Genomic DNA, 18,286 nt, shown 5'->3' with positions numbered 1-18,286 from the left:
AAGGCGGAGAGGATGGATCAATAACTGAACAGGAAGAGACTTCAAAGGGACGTTGCAATGATCCTAAACCCCAAACCTTCGAAACCCCAGGACATTCAGAGTGATGGCTGCACTTACAAGACATCCAAAGTGCTAAGACACGAAACACAGAGTTAAGGCACCCAAGCAACCTTCACTCCGCCTGCAGGGACCCCCTCCTGCAAGAACTCCAGGATCCTGATTTGGGTACTGTAGGGTCTGGGACTCCCAGATTTGATTAGACTGATTTTAAATGACATCTGATTTTTCCAACCCCCCCCCCCCACCTCCCCCACACACTCAGTGAGTGCCGGACCGTTTGGGGGGCAGAAGCTGTTTTTCCAACAAAGCACAGAGGTTGACTCTCTGCTCTATGTGCAACATGGACCCGGCCCTTAGCCCTGGGGCCACGAGTCCTCACCTCGCTCACCGAAGGGAAACGCTCAGTGCCTGAATCCAAACCGCTGTCGCCATCCTGAGAGTCCAGAGAGAGGCGACCTGCAAACAGAGGAGACACGCAGATGGAGGTGAAATTAAACCCTCCAGGAGGAACCATGGCAAAGGAGAACCGAGCGATGGGGCAGAGCAGGACTCAGCAGCCCTCAGTAAGCACCCTCTGTCTAGACTGTGGATCCACCTCCCACATTTCCTTTGCCATCTCCTCTCCTCTGATGACAGGAGGGGTGGATCTGTGGGCTGGCCGAGACCCCACAAGAGAATCAAACTGAGAATGTTTAAGGAGGGTTTGTGCAACCCCAATTCTGGCCTCTGACGAGGAAAGAGGAGCTCTGGTCTTTACTGGGGGCTAAGGCTCGTTAGAATCCCAGGCAAGGGGCAGAGGCAAAGGAAACCAGAAAGCCACACGCAAACACGGCTCGTCCTACAGGCTTCGAGACCGGAGCTCTGCTTGGCACAAGATGGGAAAGCAACCCTGGGCGGCGAAGGAGGAGAAAGAGCAGGAGCCACACGGGATGTGTTGAACGTGAAAAGGCACAGAGCAGCAGACTAGAACAAGGCAGGAGATGCTTTTCCCATCGCGCAAAAATTTGCCATAAAAAAAAAAAAAGGCCCTTTCCAAATGGGGCCAAAAAGTTGAAATCTCTAACATTTCCGCAAAACAAAACTAAAATAAAACTCAGCTCGGGTCAGTCGACACCTTCTCTTTCAATAATTCTGAGACGTCTCATTTCAATTTCAACCTCCTAAAAAATTCTTTTATGACAAATTAACTGAAGTATCAAAAGAAAATGTCAGGAAAGGAACCTTTCATTTTGAATCCCCCCACACCCCCGCCAAAAACAGGAAACCAGTTGAAACCAATCCTTTCCCGCAAACTGTTACAGTTTCAGCAAATAAACATTTTCCAGTGAAAATATGTTTCGTTGCAAACTTCCTGCCCGGCTCTACAAGGGACCCTAGCGGAGGGGTAACTCTGGGGTGGAGGAGAGCAGATATGTGCAGCGTTTATGTACGCCGAGCCCAGTGGTGGTCACAGGGATGCTGGCTGCAAACACTCATGTCTCTTTACAGCATATCCCATATAGCAATGCTGTTGGACAGAAGTAAAGTGTCCCTGCACTGGTGCATTCTGGGAGACCTGGAGTCCCTGTCCTATAGCACACAGTGTGTGATGGCTGGGAACAATTTCCCAATGCGAGGGACTCCTGAATGGGGAGAGCTAGAGTATTTGTAGCTTCCCATCTGCACTGGAGAGAGGCTATCACAGCCGATAAGGATCGACCCAGACTCGAGCTGAAGCCCTCAGCGCACCTGGTGCAAGCAAAGCTCGTCAGATGCCTGGGACGGTTACAGCGTCCGGAGACAAGGAGCTGCACAAGCGCCAGAAGCTGAAGTCGCCCAGACCAAACATCGGTTGTGAGGGCGGGTGGACGGTAGCAATGGGTATGTGCAGCTGCCTGGGAGCGACAGCACGACTCACCTTCTGTCCCCCGGAGACTGGCTGAGCTGGAATTGCAGCACGGCCGCCCCAGATCCTGCAATTGATGGATACAGAGAGGGTGGTGTCGTTATCCCTGCTTTACAGGTGGGGAAACTGAGGCACAGAAAGAGCCTGATCTATAAAGGGGGAGGACCAGCACCCTTCCATTTCAAGAGGGGCTCTCAGCACCTCTGGGGATATGAAGTCTGTGGCAGAGCTGGAAAGGGAACCCCAGAATAGGTCACATGGGGGAGGGGGCGGGCGAGGGAGGGAGGTTTCAAACAGTTCATACACAAAGAATGCCGCGCATCCTCACTAGCCCTGCTGAACTGGTTTCAGTCTTGTTTTGTGTCCACACTAGCCTTCACCTAACCCATTTCAGCCTCAGTGCCCTTTGGGTACCTATCCCCACAGTTCATGGCTCAGCCCCCGGAGGCAGTGCATTCGGGGAGATTTCACACTGCACGGGGGCACGCCTCAGCTTGTCCATCTCCACAGTGGGACTAAATCCACTTCAGGCTTCCCCTGGCACCAACGTCTGAGGAGGGTGGAGTGTCTGGGGCGTGGGGGAGAGTCACATGACATTTAGAACCAGAAAGTAAGGGCTCCTCTTGCGTACCACTGAGCTGCCCGTCTCCTGTTGGATCTTGAGCTGCAGCTGGCTGACCCTTCTGCGCGCCCCCTCGATCCGTTCCTCCAGTGTGGTGGCGGGGTTCCGGCTGTACACCTCGCAGAATCGCTGAACGGGGAGACAAGAAGGGGAAGGAGGTTACAGCCAGCCACGCAGGGAGGGGAACAGGCATGGGGTGCAGAGCGCGGAGTGGGGGCTACGAGAAAAGACAAAGCAGTGAGGGATGGATGGCTCTGATCAATACCCTGCTGCAGCTTCGGTGTGACCGCACCTGCTGCTGCAGGGCATCAGCTGCTGGCCAGGGAGAGGAGGAAGGAAATACACCTCTCTTCCCCCAAACATTGTACAACGGGCCTCACACTTTACTGTGGGGTGGAGAGGGTTCCTCTTCCTTGGAAACACCAGTTGTGTCACGGACAGAGGCAGGAGCCTGGATTACATGGAATGGAGGGAGGTCTGATCTGCAGCGCAGGAAGCAGAACCATGAGATTAGGTGGAACAATTGTCTTCTCTGCTACAGGCAAGATATCAGAGGAGATGGCCCACTGGTCTGATCCATCATGTAGGGAGGAAAGATTGGCCTAGAAGGAGCAATAGCCCACTCCACTGTAAGCAAAGATGCCTAGCAGTGTGCTAGACAGGGCAAAGGTCTGCTCCAGGGTCGCTCACCACAGGGAGGAGGCAGGCGATGCAGTGTACCTGTAACTCGGCCTCCTCCTGTCTCAGCATGTTGCGGAGGATCTGAGTTGCGTGCTTCTGAACTTCTGGATCCTGCGATTTGGAACAGACGTGGGCAGAGTGAGGGGACGGACAGAGCTTTGCTTTCATTTCCCCATCTTTCACCCTCACCCCCCGGAAGTGGAGCAGTGCAGGAGAGTGACGATCGCCACTTTCCCATCTCCCTGGGAGATCCAGGACATACCACCCATGGGAGCGCCGCGCCGCCCGGTTACCTGCAATGGTTTGGGTCCTGTGATGCGTTGTGGCGGAGGCAACGGAGGCGGGGGAGGTGGCGGGGGGCACAGGGGTGCAATCCCAGGTGCCCCCGATACGCTCACGTCTTGCTGAGGGCTGGAGAGAACCACTGAGGGAGGAGGAGACCCCAGGAGGGTCAGCGCGACGTAGGCGCCGGCTGGAGAAGAAAAGGAGCACGGGTGGAGAGAGACCCACTTTATAACTAGCCAGTTGATGAGGATTTAAACCCGAGGAATCACAGCATCTAGAAGAGAACGGATCATTGCCTCCCCAACCCCAAATCCATGAAGCAGGAGTCTGAGATGGATGGAGCTGCAACCGAAGCTGATCTTAAGGGTACGTCTACACTGAAAATGCAACAATTGCACTGCTGTAGCGCTTCAGTGTAGACACTCACGACGGCGATAAGAGGGGTTCTCCCCTCGGCGTAGGTAATCCCCCCCTCCCAGAGGCGAAGGGGGCCGGAAGAATTCTTCCATCAACCTAGTGCTGTCCACACTGGGGGTTAGGTCAATGTGGCTATGTCTCTCGGGGGGGGGGGGGGGTTCCACACCTCTGAGAGACACAGTTATGCCGATGTAGGTTTTCAGTGTAGACCAACTACACTCAGCATTAGGGTTTAATTCAGTTCACAGATGCTAGCTCACTGCACCTACAGAGCAGGAGTCGTTAGTAAGGCCTCAGGAACCTTTGTAAAGCGTACCCAGGAGAGGCTGCATCAGCCAAGACACATACTAATCCCTAGATTTTATCTCATGCTCTTCATCCATACACCTCAAAGAGCTGTACAAAGGAGGTCAGTATCATTTATCGCCATTTGACAGATGGGGAAACTGAGGCACAGAGTGGGGAAGTGACTTGCCCAAGGCTGCCCACCTTCCCTCTGGCTTAAGCCACTGTGAACACATCAGACCCAAGATCCAATCCCTCCACTGGCCCTCAGGCTGCTTCCATGCCAGTTTAAGGCCTCAGTCCTAATCGTCAAACCAATAACTGGGTCGAGCCCCATCTACATTACAAGACTGAACTTCACTTTATGATCTGCGGTGACAATGGTGCTCCTCTGGGACGATGCAGATCACAAAACGCAAGACGATGGACATGAGACCGAGGGTCAAAGCATTCCCAGGGAAGGAGACTTTGCTATGAAATGGGCAACCAGAGGAGATGGGGCAAATCCAGAGTCGGATCGCCTTTAGGAGACACTGTAAAACCTTCCTCTTCACCATAGAGGGAATGACACCACCATGCCCTCCCCTCTACCCACAAAACCTGAAACAAACCAGCCAACAAAACCAAAAGCCCACCTAGGGTGACCAGATATCCCAATTTTATAGGAACAGTCCCGATTTTGGGGTTTTCTTCTTATATAGGCTCCTATTACCCACCCCCACCCCCCCCCGTGTCCCTATTTTTCACACTTGCTGTCTGGTGACCATAAGTCCATCCCAGGCAGGTCGTTTACCTCCCTACAGGAGAAGAGCCAGACATCCCATGAAGTCCACTGGAGACTTCACTATTGGCTATTTGCCCAGACGCTATGGTGACAGCCTGATGCAGACAGATGGATGGATACAGAACATTGTAACGCAGGGTGGGAAGCGGAATGACCAAATCGGCAAGGGAAGGGTTAGGCTGCTCTTGGAAACTGCTTCAGGAAAGGGATGGGAAGTGACGTTCTCCCAAACGGCTCCTCCTGTAACAACCAGAACGGGAAGCCGCAGAGATCTGGCCGCTCCAGCTTGCAAATGACTCCCCTTCCCAGTGGCGTCAGTCAACGAGGCTCCCCAAGCAGGACATTTCACACATTCAGCATTTCTGAAACATGGGATTGCTGGTGTTCTCCACCCGGGAGACCAGACGCCCCTATTTATGCATGGGGCAGGCACAGCTGTGACAGAGCAAGCTACTCACACCAGCATGCCTGGAGAATCCCCTGCCTCTCGGGTGGAGAAGAGAGCTCAGCGCGCCTGGCCTCTCCGCTCCGCTCTTAGCCTCAGGGCCCCTTACGCTTTCCACAATACGCCATCTCAAAACGCTCCGCTGCGGGGCTGGCCTCCAACCAGCGACCAAGCAGGAAAAGGCCCCATTCACCCCTTCTACCTACTCACATTTGATGAGTTTCACCACTTCGAGATGGGAGCTGTTTGTCACCATTGTGCCGTTCACCTGCAAGAGAAAGCCAGCCTCAGACACACAGCCCCAGTGCTGGCCCACAGAGCGCAGCACTAGGGAATGCCCCGGGGACGCCTCGGCTCGGGGTTTGCCGCTCACCTTGACGATCCGGTCACCCTCTTGCACCCCGGCTTTCATGGCCGCTCCTCCTGCAATGAAACAGGCAGAGGAAGGCAGTTACAGCAAAGAACAGCAGAGCCCCAGCAACATGAAAACATCCACACCTAGCACAAGGCACCAGCATATGGAGACGTTAGGGTCCAAAATCTAGGTTTCCCCTCCTCCTGTGTGGAGCTCTGTTTTATTCTATTCCATGTAGGTTCTTATATCGACCTCATCACTAATATCCAAGTTCCTTCCAGCAGTGCGTTAAGCAACAGGACTATCATCTGCCACGCGGTTGTTCTCCTTTAGGGCTTCTGTCTAGGCAAGAGGGTCTGTCCACACGGATCCAACTGTAGGATTGGGGCCTAAGCATCGGTAAAAGTAGCTTTATTATTTAAGCTCTTCCCCTGCCAGTCTCCCCTTCTTTAATGCAACTGTTAAAAGTTTAAATACACTGAAAAATTCTCTGTTGCTAAAGCCAGGCCGAAGAGGAAACGTTTCCATGAGGTTCAATTCCAAACTGAGAGACTAGCAAATAAAAAAAAAAAGGCCAAGAAGGAAAGTAAATTAAGAGTCTTTTCAGCTTTAATGAGCTCTCATTACAGGCAACGCAAGCCAGAAGGAAGGGGCATGTCTCCCTGCAGCACTGCACCCAGGGTGGTCTTTTACCCCAGCACAAAGAGGGCGACTGCCAGAGACAGGGCACTAGAGAATCCGGCTCACTTTGCACGAGTGTAAGGGACCGCACGAGGAACGGGGCAGTGGGGAATCAGGCACATTGACTGTTCTTTATTAAAATATTTGGGACTTGCCAATGGATTCATGCAAATGGAATCTATGCCGGCCCAAAGTCCTGGTGAAGTCACTGGGGTCGATGCAGGGGTCTCCCCATGAGATCCCATTGCAGGATAAGGGGGTTGATTTTTATCTGATTCTGTCCCTTTAAATCTGTAAGACTTTTCCTCCCTTATCTATCTGAATTTTTCCTAGCCTGAGTGTTAGTCTGATTCAAGCCCTACCTCCCCTCAACACCATCAGACAGCAAAAAGCTAGAGCCCAGCGTGAAAGTTGCTGACTGTGTTTGCTGAGGGCTACAAGGGGAATTCCCTGCACCCCTCCTAAGCCACCAGCTGCAATTATGTAACAACCAGGTAGAGCACGTGGTTAACCTGGCACTGCCTGGACAGCAGAGATGGCGCAACATGGGAACCTGGCTGTTGCTCTCGGGAGCCAATTTGGGGTTAATTCCCACCTCTGGGTGGCCAAGCTGATCAGAATCAAGACTCCGATCTAGGCACATACATACCCCAGGTCCCCCAACCGCCATTCCAACCATGCCCTCACCCAGCTTAGCTCCTCTTCATCCTCCAGAATTGCCCTCCCTTGATCCAACAGGCTTTGCGAAGAAGGATCCCCCTTTTCCTCTCGCCCAACCCATCCTGGGGCCAGAGCGGAGCAGGGGGCCAAGTGAACTAGGGGACTCCCATTCATACACCACCATCCGTGGACCCCCAAGAAGGGGGGACAGAGCCGCTCACCTGGCCGGACAGACTGCACCAGGACGATCCGGTCCCCGCTGACAGTGAAGCCAAAGCCATCTTGATCCTTCTGGATGATGACGCAGCGTTGGACCAAACCTACAGCAGGGCGGGGAAACAAACAAACGAGGCATGCGAGGCTAGAGTTTAAATCCATGCTCTAGACTAGTTATGGCTGCAAGTTCCAGATGGCCCATGGCTACTGTTTGTTCCCTAAGGCCAGGGGAAGACTAAGGCCCAGGAAACAGAAGGCAAACAAACAAAAAAAACCCGCACTTCTGAAATTAATTCTTTGTTAACAAAATCCCATGACTTTTTGTGTCAAGCTCATGATTGGGGCAGGGCTTGAGAAAAGATTTTTGAACGCAATGCTGGAGAAGACAAGCAGAGATGTTCTTGCCGTGCAGAGAGCCCAGGAAAGGGCAGTAAGACAGATAATAAAGCAAAGCACAATACACCAGGATGCCTGGGTTCTAGATTTCAGCGGCTCCATTCCCTTTTAAGGCTGCAGTGTCCCCGGAGGTGTTTGTTCGAATCCCATGCTCTGATATCAGCTGCCTTTTAGCCCCAAGATACCATGCTGGCTGCTGGTATATACGACACCTGGATAGACAGTCTATCCAGGACCTAACGGATCTTTTCTATCTCTGGCTTCTCTAGTTCCTTTCCATCGCCCTGAAAGCCAGAGATGCAATTATGCTCATTGTCGCTGGTAGGAATGCAGATGGTGTTAGTGGCTATCAAGTGACCCAGCTTCTGTTGTTCATCGCAGCGCATGGAACGCTGACATCATTCGAGTGTCTGAGGTCTGGTTCAGAAAAAGAAACAGGGCCTGATTCTCCTTTCCATCGTGTCTTTGCCTGTGCAATGCGAGTGTACAAAAGACTCCGGATTCTCCACTCACATCACACCAGTGAGTGTGTTATTCACTCTGCACAGGTGAAGTGACAATATGAGGTCGGGGCCTGGGACAAATCAGGCCCAATTTTGCACAAATGCAACTAATGACACAAAGGTGAGGGGTGGGGAAGTAAGAAATTGGACCCGGTTTTGCACAAGGGACAGACACACCACGAAGTAAGGGGCACATGTGTGTGTTGTGCACGCGCGTGGGCATGCATGTAAATACTGTCAGTTCCTAGCATCTGTACTCATGGTGCTCTTTGGGCAGTAACTTCCAAACGTGCAGTCTCAAAGTGGCAAACACACCAACGTGAGGCATGTGAATAAACTCACTTTCTGCAATACTACAGGCTCGATCCGACACCCACGGGGTTCAACAAGGAGGCAGGATCGGGCCCTATTTACCTAATCTGATATGGCAGAGAAGTATCATTGCCGTTGAGCCCACAAACAGGAATTTCTGCCTGCCATGTTCATCATTCCCCCCCAGTCACACCCCCAATTCTCATTCTCACTATAAGGCCTTTTTTACAGGACTCTGGCAGTGTAAAGGAAACCAGTGTAAAAAGAGTAACTCATCTGCGCTCACCTTAAGGTCCTTTATACTGCCAGCATGGTGGACAGGGACCTTAGGGTGACAGACTCAAACAATAGGTCTCCCATGAAGAGAATGGTCAGTGCATCTGGCTACACTTTCTTTTGGTTCCTGTATTAAATGAGCCGCTGTTCCCACATTCTCCCCCCTTTACCACACTCCTTTTTGTTCCCTTCAATTAATCCAGCCTTTTGGAGCCTCACTCATCAATGGTAGATTATTATATCCCCTCCCCCGAACTGCTATAGGATCCGAACGCCTCCTGGGCGTTTAGCCCCCTAATACTCTGTTAGAGAGGAACGCATCAGAGCCATTTAATAGATCAGGGAAACTGAGGCGGCTTGAGTGACTTGCCTGGAGTCGCACCGAAAGAGAATGCCGATTTTAAAGTCCTAAAACCCAGTCCAGCGCCTCAGCCACCAAGTGATCCTTCCTCTAGGCCGGTGGCTCTAAACCTTTCCAGACGACTGTCCCCCTTTCAGGAGGCTGATTTATCTTGCGTACTCCCAGGTTTCACCTCACTTAAAAACGACTTGCTTACAAAATTAGCCATAAAAATACAGCAGTGTCCCAGCTCATTGTTAGGGACAAATTGCTGGCTCTCTCATTTTTACCATCTAATTATAGAATACATCAACTGGAATATAAATATTGTGCTTACATTTCAGCGCATAGCACACAGAGCAGTCTAAACAAGTCATTGTATGAAATTTTAGTTGGAACTGACTTCGCGAGGGCTTTTTCTGCAGACTGTTGTAAAACTAGGCAAATATCTAGATGAGCTGATGCACCCCCTGGAAGAACTCTGCGTACCCCCAGGGGTACATGCACCCCCGGTTGAGAACCACTGCTCTAGGCAGACAGCCATTCCCTTTCCAAGATCAGTAACTGGCGCTGGCACCAGACAGTCCTGCATCACCTCGCGCCTTTATGTTGGCATGCTCTGCAGCCCATTCTGCAGTTACACCCCAGCTCTGGGGCTAATCCAGGATCACGGCCTGTGAGCTTTGCTCCAGCGCTGTAGAAGCATTTCAGGGCAAGGGCCTGGCCCCGTGTCACTGCTGCTCTCATATGCACAGCTTTGTTCTAAGGATTTTCCTCTCCCCTTTTTAGGGTACAGGGATCAACTTGATGCAGCAGGAGGGAGGGCTAGACTGCAACTCACAGTGCAGGAGGGGGACTGCCCCTCCAGTGGGAACTGGGGTGGCACATGCCAAAGCAGGGAGGGCGCTGCAACACCCTTTCCACGTTCACACCTAACCACAAGGCCACTCTTCTCTCTTCACTGCTTGGGCAACTGGAATCGTAAATGGAACCATCACTGTCATCTCAGTTAGCTCTAACCTAGCACTTTTCATCCACAGATCTCAAAATGCTTCACAAGGAAGGGGAGTGTCTTTATCCCCATTTTACTGATGGGGAAACTGAGGCACAGGGAGGACAGCAACTTGGCAGGCAATCAGTGGCAGAGATAATAGATTCCTGGGGTCCCAACTCTCAGTTCCAAATTCTACCCTAGACGAAAGGTGTAAGTAGCCCCATAGGAAGGCCTAGATGGGAGGAGTAATTATCACAGGCCTGGAAAACATCATTTTATCCCCCATGACTTCCCCAATCAGGGTAAAGGGCAGATGAGCCGTTCAAACCCACAAAGACCAGAAGAGCTGATGGCTCATGAGGACGCCCCTACCCCACAATGTCATTCCCAGCATGCCCTTCCCCAACTCCAGAGCTTACTCGGGATCTAACATCTCTTTCTAGAAAATGACACCCTGTGGCTCAATCAGCCATTACAGGTTCAATCCAGGAATCACCAGGTGAAACTGTCCGGCATGGGTGCTGCAAGAGGCCCGACCAGATGTTCCTTCTGGCCTTATAATCTCTGAGGGCTTGTCTACATCACAAAGTTGCAGCGCTGGTGAGGGGGTTACAGCGCTGCAACTTAGGAGATGTACACATCTGCAGGGCATCACCAGCGCTGCAACTCCCTGTTTGCAGCGCTGGCCGTACTCCCGTTTTGTCTCGGGTGTAGAGGATCCAGCGCTGGTGATCCAGCGCTGGTAATCAAGTGTAGACACTTACCAGCGCTTTTCTTGACCTCCGTGGAATAAGCAGGTATCGCAGCATACCTGAGGAAGCCTCTCTGGTAATCAAGCAGGTCTCCTTCCCCAGTTTGCTCTCGCGTTCCCCGAACCCCCGTGCAAGCAGGTCTCCTTCCCCGGTTTGCTCTCGCGTTCCCCGAACCCCCGTGCAAGCAGGTCTCCTTCCCTGCGGTTTGCTCTCGCGTTCCCCGAACCCCCCTTGAAGCCGCCCAACAGCGCTGCAGTGTGGCCACATCTAACACCACTTGCAGCGCTGGTTGCTGTAAGTGTGGCCACTCTGCAGCGCTGGCCCTATACAGCTGTACTAATACAGCTGTAACAACCAGCGCTGCAAAATTGTAGATGTAGACATACCCTGAGTCTGATAAGAGGAACTTCATGCTGTGCAGAGACACACATGCCAAAGCCTCCGGCCACCTGCATCATCACAGCTTCACCTGTGTGCCCGATGCTCCCGTGGCCAGGGCGCTCACCTGGGACGTGGGCGACCTTGGTTCTGTTCCCTGCTCTGCTGCCGTGACCTTGGGCAAGTGACTTCCCGTCTGTGGGCCTCAGAATTCCTCATGCGCCCAGTAGGCAGAGGAGTCCTGCCCCACCTCCCGGGGGGATCAAGACCGTCACAACTGGGAGGTGCCGAGAGATAACGTCAATGGGGTGGGGGGCAGACGTAGCCACGACAGCCAGATGGTACAACCCCAAGTCTGCTGTCATAGCAGCACAGAGTGGGGAGGAGAGAAGTAAAGGCTACCTGTCGTTTCAGTGCAGTCAGACGGCTGGCGGCGGTGCCCGGGAGACCTGCGTCCTGTAGTCGAATCGCCCAGTGAAGACAGGCTGCTTAACCTGAAGGGAATGAGATGGAAACAATCATGGAGGAACAAGACTCATCCTTCCACTTACAAGAAGCCTCCCTCTCAGGACGCAGCAAGCCCCAGCGTAGCCAGGGCAGCTCTCACGGCGAGCGATCGCTGTCTGTTTCCCCCAGGGTGCTGGGCCAGAATTGGAGCTGCAGGATCCTTCTCCCCACCGCCAAAAGCGGCCTCCAGCAGAGAGAGCCAGAGCCCCAGGGAGGACGCTACACCATGTAACCGCGCGTCTGTTAACCCCGGAGGGATGGGGAGGGGTTGGTTTCCACAGAACATGACGAACAACAGAGAGATGCGCTCATGCAAACCACACGCACTGCACAGGAGGTCAGCGTCAGAGCTTACCAGGCTGCAATGGGGCTGATGGAAGAAGAGAACATGAAGCAGTGAGGAATGAATGAGAGAGACAATGGACAGTTACTTTCTTTTGTTATTTTTATTTTTGGTGCTCTTGCTCTTCCCGGCAGTTCTGTGATGGGGGAGGGGGCTGGATTGAGAGTCCTGCGGGCCAAGGCGGGAAGAGGTACAACCAGGGTGACCAGACAGCAAGTGTGAAAAATCAGGACGGGGCAGGGGGTAATAGGAACCTATATAAGAAAAATACCCAAAATTCAGGACTGTGCCTATAAAATCGGGACATATGGTCACCCTAGGTACAACAGCGGCACTGGCTTTGCAAGCTTCCCAGAACTCTCCTGCCCTGGAGGGACCGGCTGACCGTGGGGTGAGAAGGGGGCTCCAACTCCATAGCCCGCTCAGTCCTGGCCAGCTCTCTCTGCCTAATGCCTATTGCTGGGGTGGGTCGGCAAACTGTGGTCACACCTACCAGCCGGAACTGGAGTCCCTAAAAACTCTCCCCGCAAGCCTCCGGGCAGCCAGCACACAGGGGCGACCTGCAGCCGTGACTCGTGGCGAAGGGTAGAGTTCACTCGAGTTATCTACCCTGGCGCTGATGCCTCTCTCACGAAACAGGCTTGAGGGAGAGCAGCCACACCGGAAAACGGGCAGGCTGCAGGGAGCAGCGCTATCTCGAGTGTAGCCTGCCCCTCCTACCCATCCCAGCCAATTTGAATTAATAGCACCACAGTACTCGAGTGAGGGAGTTGTGAGTGTGGACAGGATTCAAGACTGGGGCAACACCTGAATTAACTGCAGTGAAGACAAGACCTTATTACCTACTGCCCCCAGCCTGGGGCCAGACTGGAGCCAGGATCCTATAAGAGAAAGGCCCCATATCCCACCTCCCAAGCCAGCCAGTCCCCCCAGATCTGGTGCCAAATTGGAATCAGGACCCTATAGGGGAAAGGCCCCATATCGGATTCCCCGATCTTCTAGAGCCAGCCACTCCCTCCAACCTGGTGGCATACTGGAGACAGCACCCTACAGAACCCTAAGGGGGAAGGCCCCATATTCCATTCCCCAATATCCCCGGGCCAGCCAGTTCTCCCGATCTGATGCCACATTAGTACCAGGACCCTAGAGGTGAAAGACCTTCCCTGGTCCCCCTTGAGCCGGCCAGGTTGGGGGGGTTGTTGGTTTTTTTGTGGACAATATAAAATGGCAGAAGAAAGGCCCAGAGGATGTTTACATGAAAGCTGATTGACACCAAATCCACCTTCACTTTGAACACAGCGGCTTCGAGAAAGCGAGTGCGAATGTGATTCTGTCAGCCCGCCCCCAGCCCCGTCTTACCTGGGCAAGTGAGAGTGCTTTTTACTGGCTGGCCTGTTGCCCAGGAGGGAAGACAGAAATTGACACCAAAGACAAGGACGGTGGTAAAGATGGCGCATGGTCCAGAGGACAGCATTGGGAGTGCAGGGGGAACAGGGGGAAGAGGAGACAAATAGATAAAAGAGACAGATGTGTAATGGATGACACAGCTGTAAACACACTCAACATTCAGGAGAGGGGACGCACAGACAGCAAGGGGGAGATGCGCTGCTAGCCCTCGGCGTCAGAGCCAGAGCTGCAGCTTCAAAGCGCTTTCTACCCACCAGCCAGTTTGCCAAGCCGGGCCACGAGGGGCTGCAGACATACCCTCAGTGACCCAACAGGGCTCCTTCGAGGAGCGCAAGGGGGGCTCCCCCTCTGTAGCCAATTCAGCGCTTGACCTCTGTGTTCAGGCGGACAGTGGCAAGGGGATGCCAACAGGCATCCACTAGGGACCAAGTCCCACCAAAATCGTTTCCCACAGGGCACTCAACAGCCAGATGAGTACAGCTGCCTTCAGAGCCTCCCCCAGGCCCCCATCCCACAAAGACTCACATAAGTGCTTAAATTTTATACATTAGAATCGCTTGCAGAAAGTGAAGTAGGTGCTTGTGTCTTTGCAGGATTGGAGCCAAATTCCCTCTGACCCCTTCCCCACGCAACTGTGCACTGACCACCTTCCCAGCAGCTGATCCTTCCTTCTCAGGCCCCAAGAGCGACACCCCTTCCCTTCTCCCACCCCTTGCCCAACGCATCTAGTCCACTCCAGGGCAGGACCATTTTAAAAGGAGCAAGACTGTTATGGTGGACGCAGGCAGCGACAGCTCCAGCAAAGGGCGCTGTGTGGTCTCCATTACGACCCTTGCCTTTGGGCTGGAGTTTTCCAGCCTCGGGGTCTGGCTCAGTGTGAACAGAACCAGAAAGTCTGGAGCAGATTCCTTCAACTGCTTTGTGCACGGAGGAGCAGGAAATGCAGGCTGTCCTCACTGGGACAAAATACTTTCCTCTTTGGGTGCGATATGTGACTGGACTGTATGAGAAAACACATGTGACCCTGGAACCGGACCCTGCATCGGGAGAACATCCGTGCAGTGGGGTGGGGATAGCGGGGTGATGGTGCAGGAGAGGACACCATGGGTCCCATGAGCACACACCCTCAGGGAGGCGAGGTGATAGGTTCCACAAGTGCCCGTTTGCACAGCGGGGGTAGGAGGCAAACGACAGGTTCAGTCTGAACTTGGGCGGTTTCCCCAAGCGCTACGCACATGGCCCCAGTCTTGATCCAGCTGCCAAGAGCCGGCACGGCTGGCAGAGACTGCCCTCCAGTGCGAGCAAGAGCAGAGACGCAAGCTGCAGCACTACGTGGATCCCTCCTCTCCAAGTGGCACTGAGCCACCTGCGCACCTGCTCCTTTGGGGCATGATCCAAAGCCCACAGAGAGGCTCCCACTGACGTCAGTCTGCTCTGGCTCAGAAAGACGGGACAGGAGGGCAGCGTCATGGTGTTGCTACTGGGTCAGCACCCAACAGCAGGTGACATGGCACTAGGTGCTGTATGGACATACAATGAGCACCAAAGAGCTTACAGTCTAAACCCCTGCAAACACAAGGGCCTAACCCTGCCGATCCAGCTGCCCACCTGCCGCTTAGCAGGGGTAACAGAATGGCTGCAGCGCTCCCATCAGGACACGCCCTGGCTTTCCCCCTGCACCTCACTAATGGTTTTAGATGCTTTTGAGACTCTCCTCCCTAAGCGCCTAAATCCTTTGGGTGCACTTCTAAAAATCCGCACCGCCTCCGTGCGTTGCCCGGCACACTGATGGGCGCATACGCACCCACACGCATGCCCTCCACGAGGCAGGATCGAGCCCGTTTCTTTCTTGAAAAAGCAATACCACCACCATCAACAATCACGCATGAGTCAGACGGCAACCATCTCACTGAGGCAGACAGCAAATTCCTTCCTTCCTCGCCAGGCTAAATCCACACTTAAAAATGAAAGCCAGAAAAGGGGGGAGAGCTGGGGAAGAACTAATGAAAGTCTGTAAAAGCAGCAAAGAATCCTGTGGCACCTTATAGACTAACAGACGTTTTGGAGCATGAGCTTTCGTGGGTGAATACCCACTTCCTCAGATGCATGCATCTGAGGAAGTGGGTATTCACCCACGAAAGCTCATGCTCCAAAACGTCTGTTAGTCTATAAGGTGCCACAGGATTCTTTGCTGCTTTTACAGATCCAGACTAACACGGCTACCCTCTGATACTTAATGAAAGTCTGTGGGTCTGGATGCTGCTGCAGAGTTCTCAACTCCTCCCAAGGAAAAACACCTTCTAGGTAAAGCCAACAGGGCCTGATGCTCAGGTGCTCAATTCCTGTGCTTGGCCAGTGGCAGAGAGGGGCATGCAGATGCCTGTAAACCATCTTTGCTCTCCCTGGATTCTGGAACCATGCAGGGGTCTGCCTGGCTCGTGTTGTGCTCGGTGCTGTGCGGCCGAGCACAACATGAAAAGCAGCCTCAGGACCATGCAAACTTGCTCTTTACTTCTAGTACAGTCCCTGGGAAGCTGAGGAGAGAGGTAGGGCAGCATGCTCTGGCCACATCCCTGATCGGCCCCCCAGGGACCAGGCACAGGTCCAGAGCAGAGCTCTTATGCCAGCTCCACATAAGCTGTGCAGGGGCCTTGCACGTGGAGGATTCTCAGGGAGCCAGTTCTGCCCACTTGAAAGCCCCTGTACGTAACTGAAAGTCAGGCCCACCATCTCTCTATTTTAATACACACACAAGGAGATCTGACTCTTGGGCTCTGAACTCTGCAAGTCCAAAGCAAGGACCGGCATTAGCTCTTTGGGACGTGTGCTTATATACACGAAAACAAGCAGCCACTGCCAAGTTCTGCGCCAGATTGGTGGAGTAAACCCCCAGGATCCATCCCCCTGCAGCCTGTTCGCACTGCACTCCATTTCCAATTTGGCAAGGTCTCACGCGTTTTGTTTTTTTTTTGGCCCAGACAAAACACAAAGGCCCAGCCTTTAAACTTCTGCTCATGATCAGCTGCAGATGGAATCCGGCTGCTGTCCGCAGACCGTGCTAACTGCATGCAGAAGGCACCAAGTATGCTGGGGGAAAACTATTTCTGCTTCAGCAGCAGTTGCAGGCAGTAAAACGTTCCATGGGGGGAAAAAGGGAGGAGAACTACAGAGAGGTTCATACCGGGAAGGAGGAGGAGAAAGTGACCTACTGCTATGGAGTAAGTGGGAAGAAGTGTCCTCTGCTTACAGATGAAGGGACGGAGATCAATCTCCGGTATTTCCATGGCGCCTGTTCCCATGGTGCGTAACACTGGGGTAGATCTAAACCGTACATGCTTGCACCTCCCAAATGTGAAGTTACACCTGGCGTCGCCTAAGAGGAGTCAGGGCAGTGATAAGAAAGCAAAGCCACCCGGCCACATTCCTGCATGAGTAGATGGCACATTCCCAGGAATGTCAAGGTGAAGGGCCCACTGATCAAAGCACAAGTACAGAGAAACACTGTGGGGCGAGGGTGCCTGGGTCGGTCAAAGCTGCTGGTCTGACAGCTCAAGCAATGTCGGCTGTGCATCCAGAACGCACAGACAGCACAAGAAGCGGTACACACACAGGCCTGGTGTACGCTGGAGAAGTTACTAAACAAGAGGCCCTAACCACTGACCTAAGAGACCTGGGTTCTAACCCCAGCTCTGCCACTGACCTGCTGCGTGACCTTGGGCAAGTCACTTCCTCTCTCTGGGCCTCAGGTTCCCCTCCCACTCTCTGTCCGTCTCATGGGCTGAGACTGTAAATTCATGGGTGCAGGGGCTGGGTACATACAATGCACAGCTGGGTTCCATAAGCTGTCTGATCTAGCTAAACTGGTGCAAACCCTAATGCACATGAACTTCAGTCAGTTTAACCAATGAAACAACCATCTGATGAGAATGGCTTCACGTCCAGTAGACTAGAGTCAGGGCTCCTAGGAGCTACTTCTGCTTGTCTTCACTTCAGTTTATTCAACTAGTTCAGTTCAACGCCTACGGGAGGATAAAAATGGATTTTAAAACAAACAGATTTTTGAAAATTAAAATTGCATTTTTGATGTTATTTAAATTATAAGAAGTTTTTTCTTTTTAAAAATAAACCTGTTTAAAATAAAATCTGAATAGAATACCGAATATGTTAAGGCCTTAACTTTTCAGAATCTCTTAAAGCATTTAAGTAAAAATATAAATATGATGGATCCCTGAATCTCTATCCAAAACTTTAATTTAAAGGCTGCTTTTCTATATAAAGAAAAAATTAAGGGGGGTAACATCTAACTTTTGACGTCAAGCTTTATGGCACAGTGCATCAAATACTGTACTAAGGGCTTCATTGGTATAATAAGAATAAATGTTATATGCTGTTCTGTGTGTATAATTAAATTCAGGTTACCATCCTAATGCAGGCTTGACACAAACCATGAACAAAACATTAATTATCTAGTGAATAAGCAATAGAGCATTCACCATGTTCTAAGATACTAAAAATATACAATTAAATTAATAAGAACCTAAAGCATTAAGCCATATAATTGCTTTAATAAATGCACAGTTATAATGTGCCCTCTTAGGTAGCAAAACAATGTACCAAATCAAGTGGAAAAGCTCGATTTCATCGTAAATCAATATGTTTTAATGGTTATATCAACCAGTGAGAACACACCTTTGTATCACAA

General features: G+C 52.2%; 1 protein-coding gene across 1 annotated transcript in view; it reads right to left on the bottom strand.

Annotated features, from left to right (window-relative positions):
• Positions 1-17,467, bottom strand: part of ARHGEF11 (Rho guanine nucleotide exchange factor 11) — a 45,587-nt gene extending 28,120 nt beyond the window's left edge. Inside the window, 12 exon segments of the mRNA XM_030542599.1 lie at positions 440-516; positions 1,958-2,012; positions 2,577-2,696; positions 3,288-3,359; positions 3,542-3,720; positions 5,675-5,732; positions 5,838-5,887; positions 7,382-7,480; positions 11,730-11,821; positions 13,537-13,569; positions 17,285-17,318; positions 17,446-17,467. Of these exon segments, the coding sequence (XP_030398459.1) occupies positions 440-516; positions 1,958-2,012; positions 2,577-2,696; positions 3,288-3,359; positions 3,542-3,720; positions 5,675-5,732; positions 5,838-5,887; positions 7,382-7,480; positions 11,730-11,821; positions 13,537-13,569; positions 17,285-17,318; positions 17,446-17,467 (891 nt within the window).
• Between the last annotated feature and the right edge of the window lie 819 nt (positions 17,468-18,286).

This window comes from Gopherus evgoodei, chromosome 24 (assembly GCF_007399415.2).
Source record: "Gopherus evgoodei ecotype Sinaloan lineage chromosome 24, rGopEvg1_v1.p, whole genome shotgun sequence".
NCBI lineage: Eukaryota > Metazoa > Chordata > Testudines > Testudinidae > Gopherus > Gopherus evgoodei.
The sequence above is the reverse complement of the archived record's forward strand: the minus strand, read 5'-3'. Positions and strand labels throughout refer to the sequence as shown.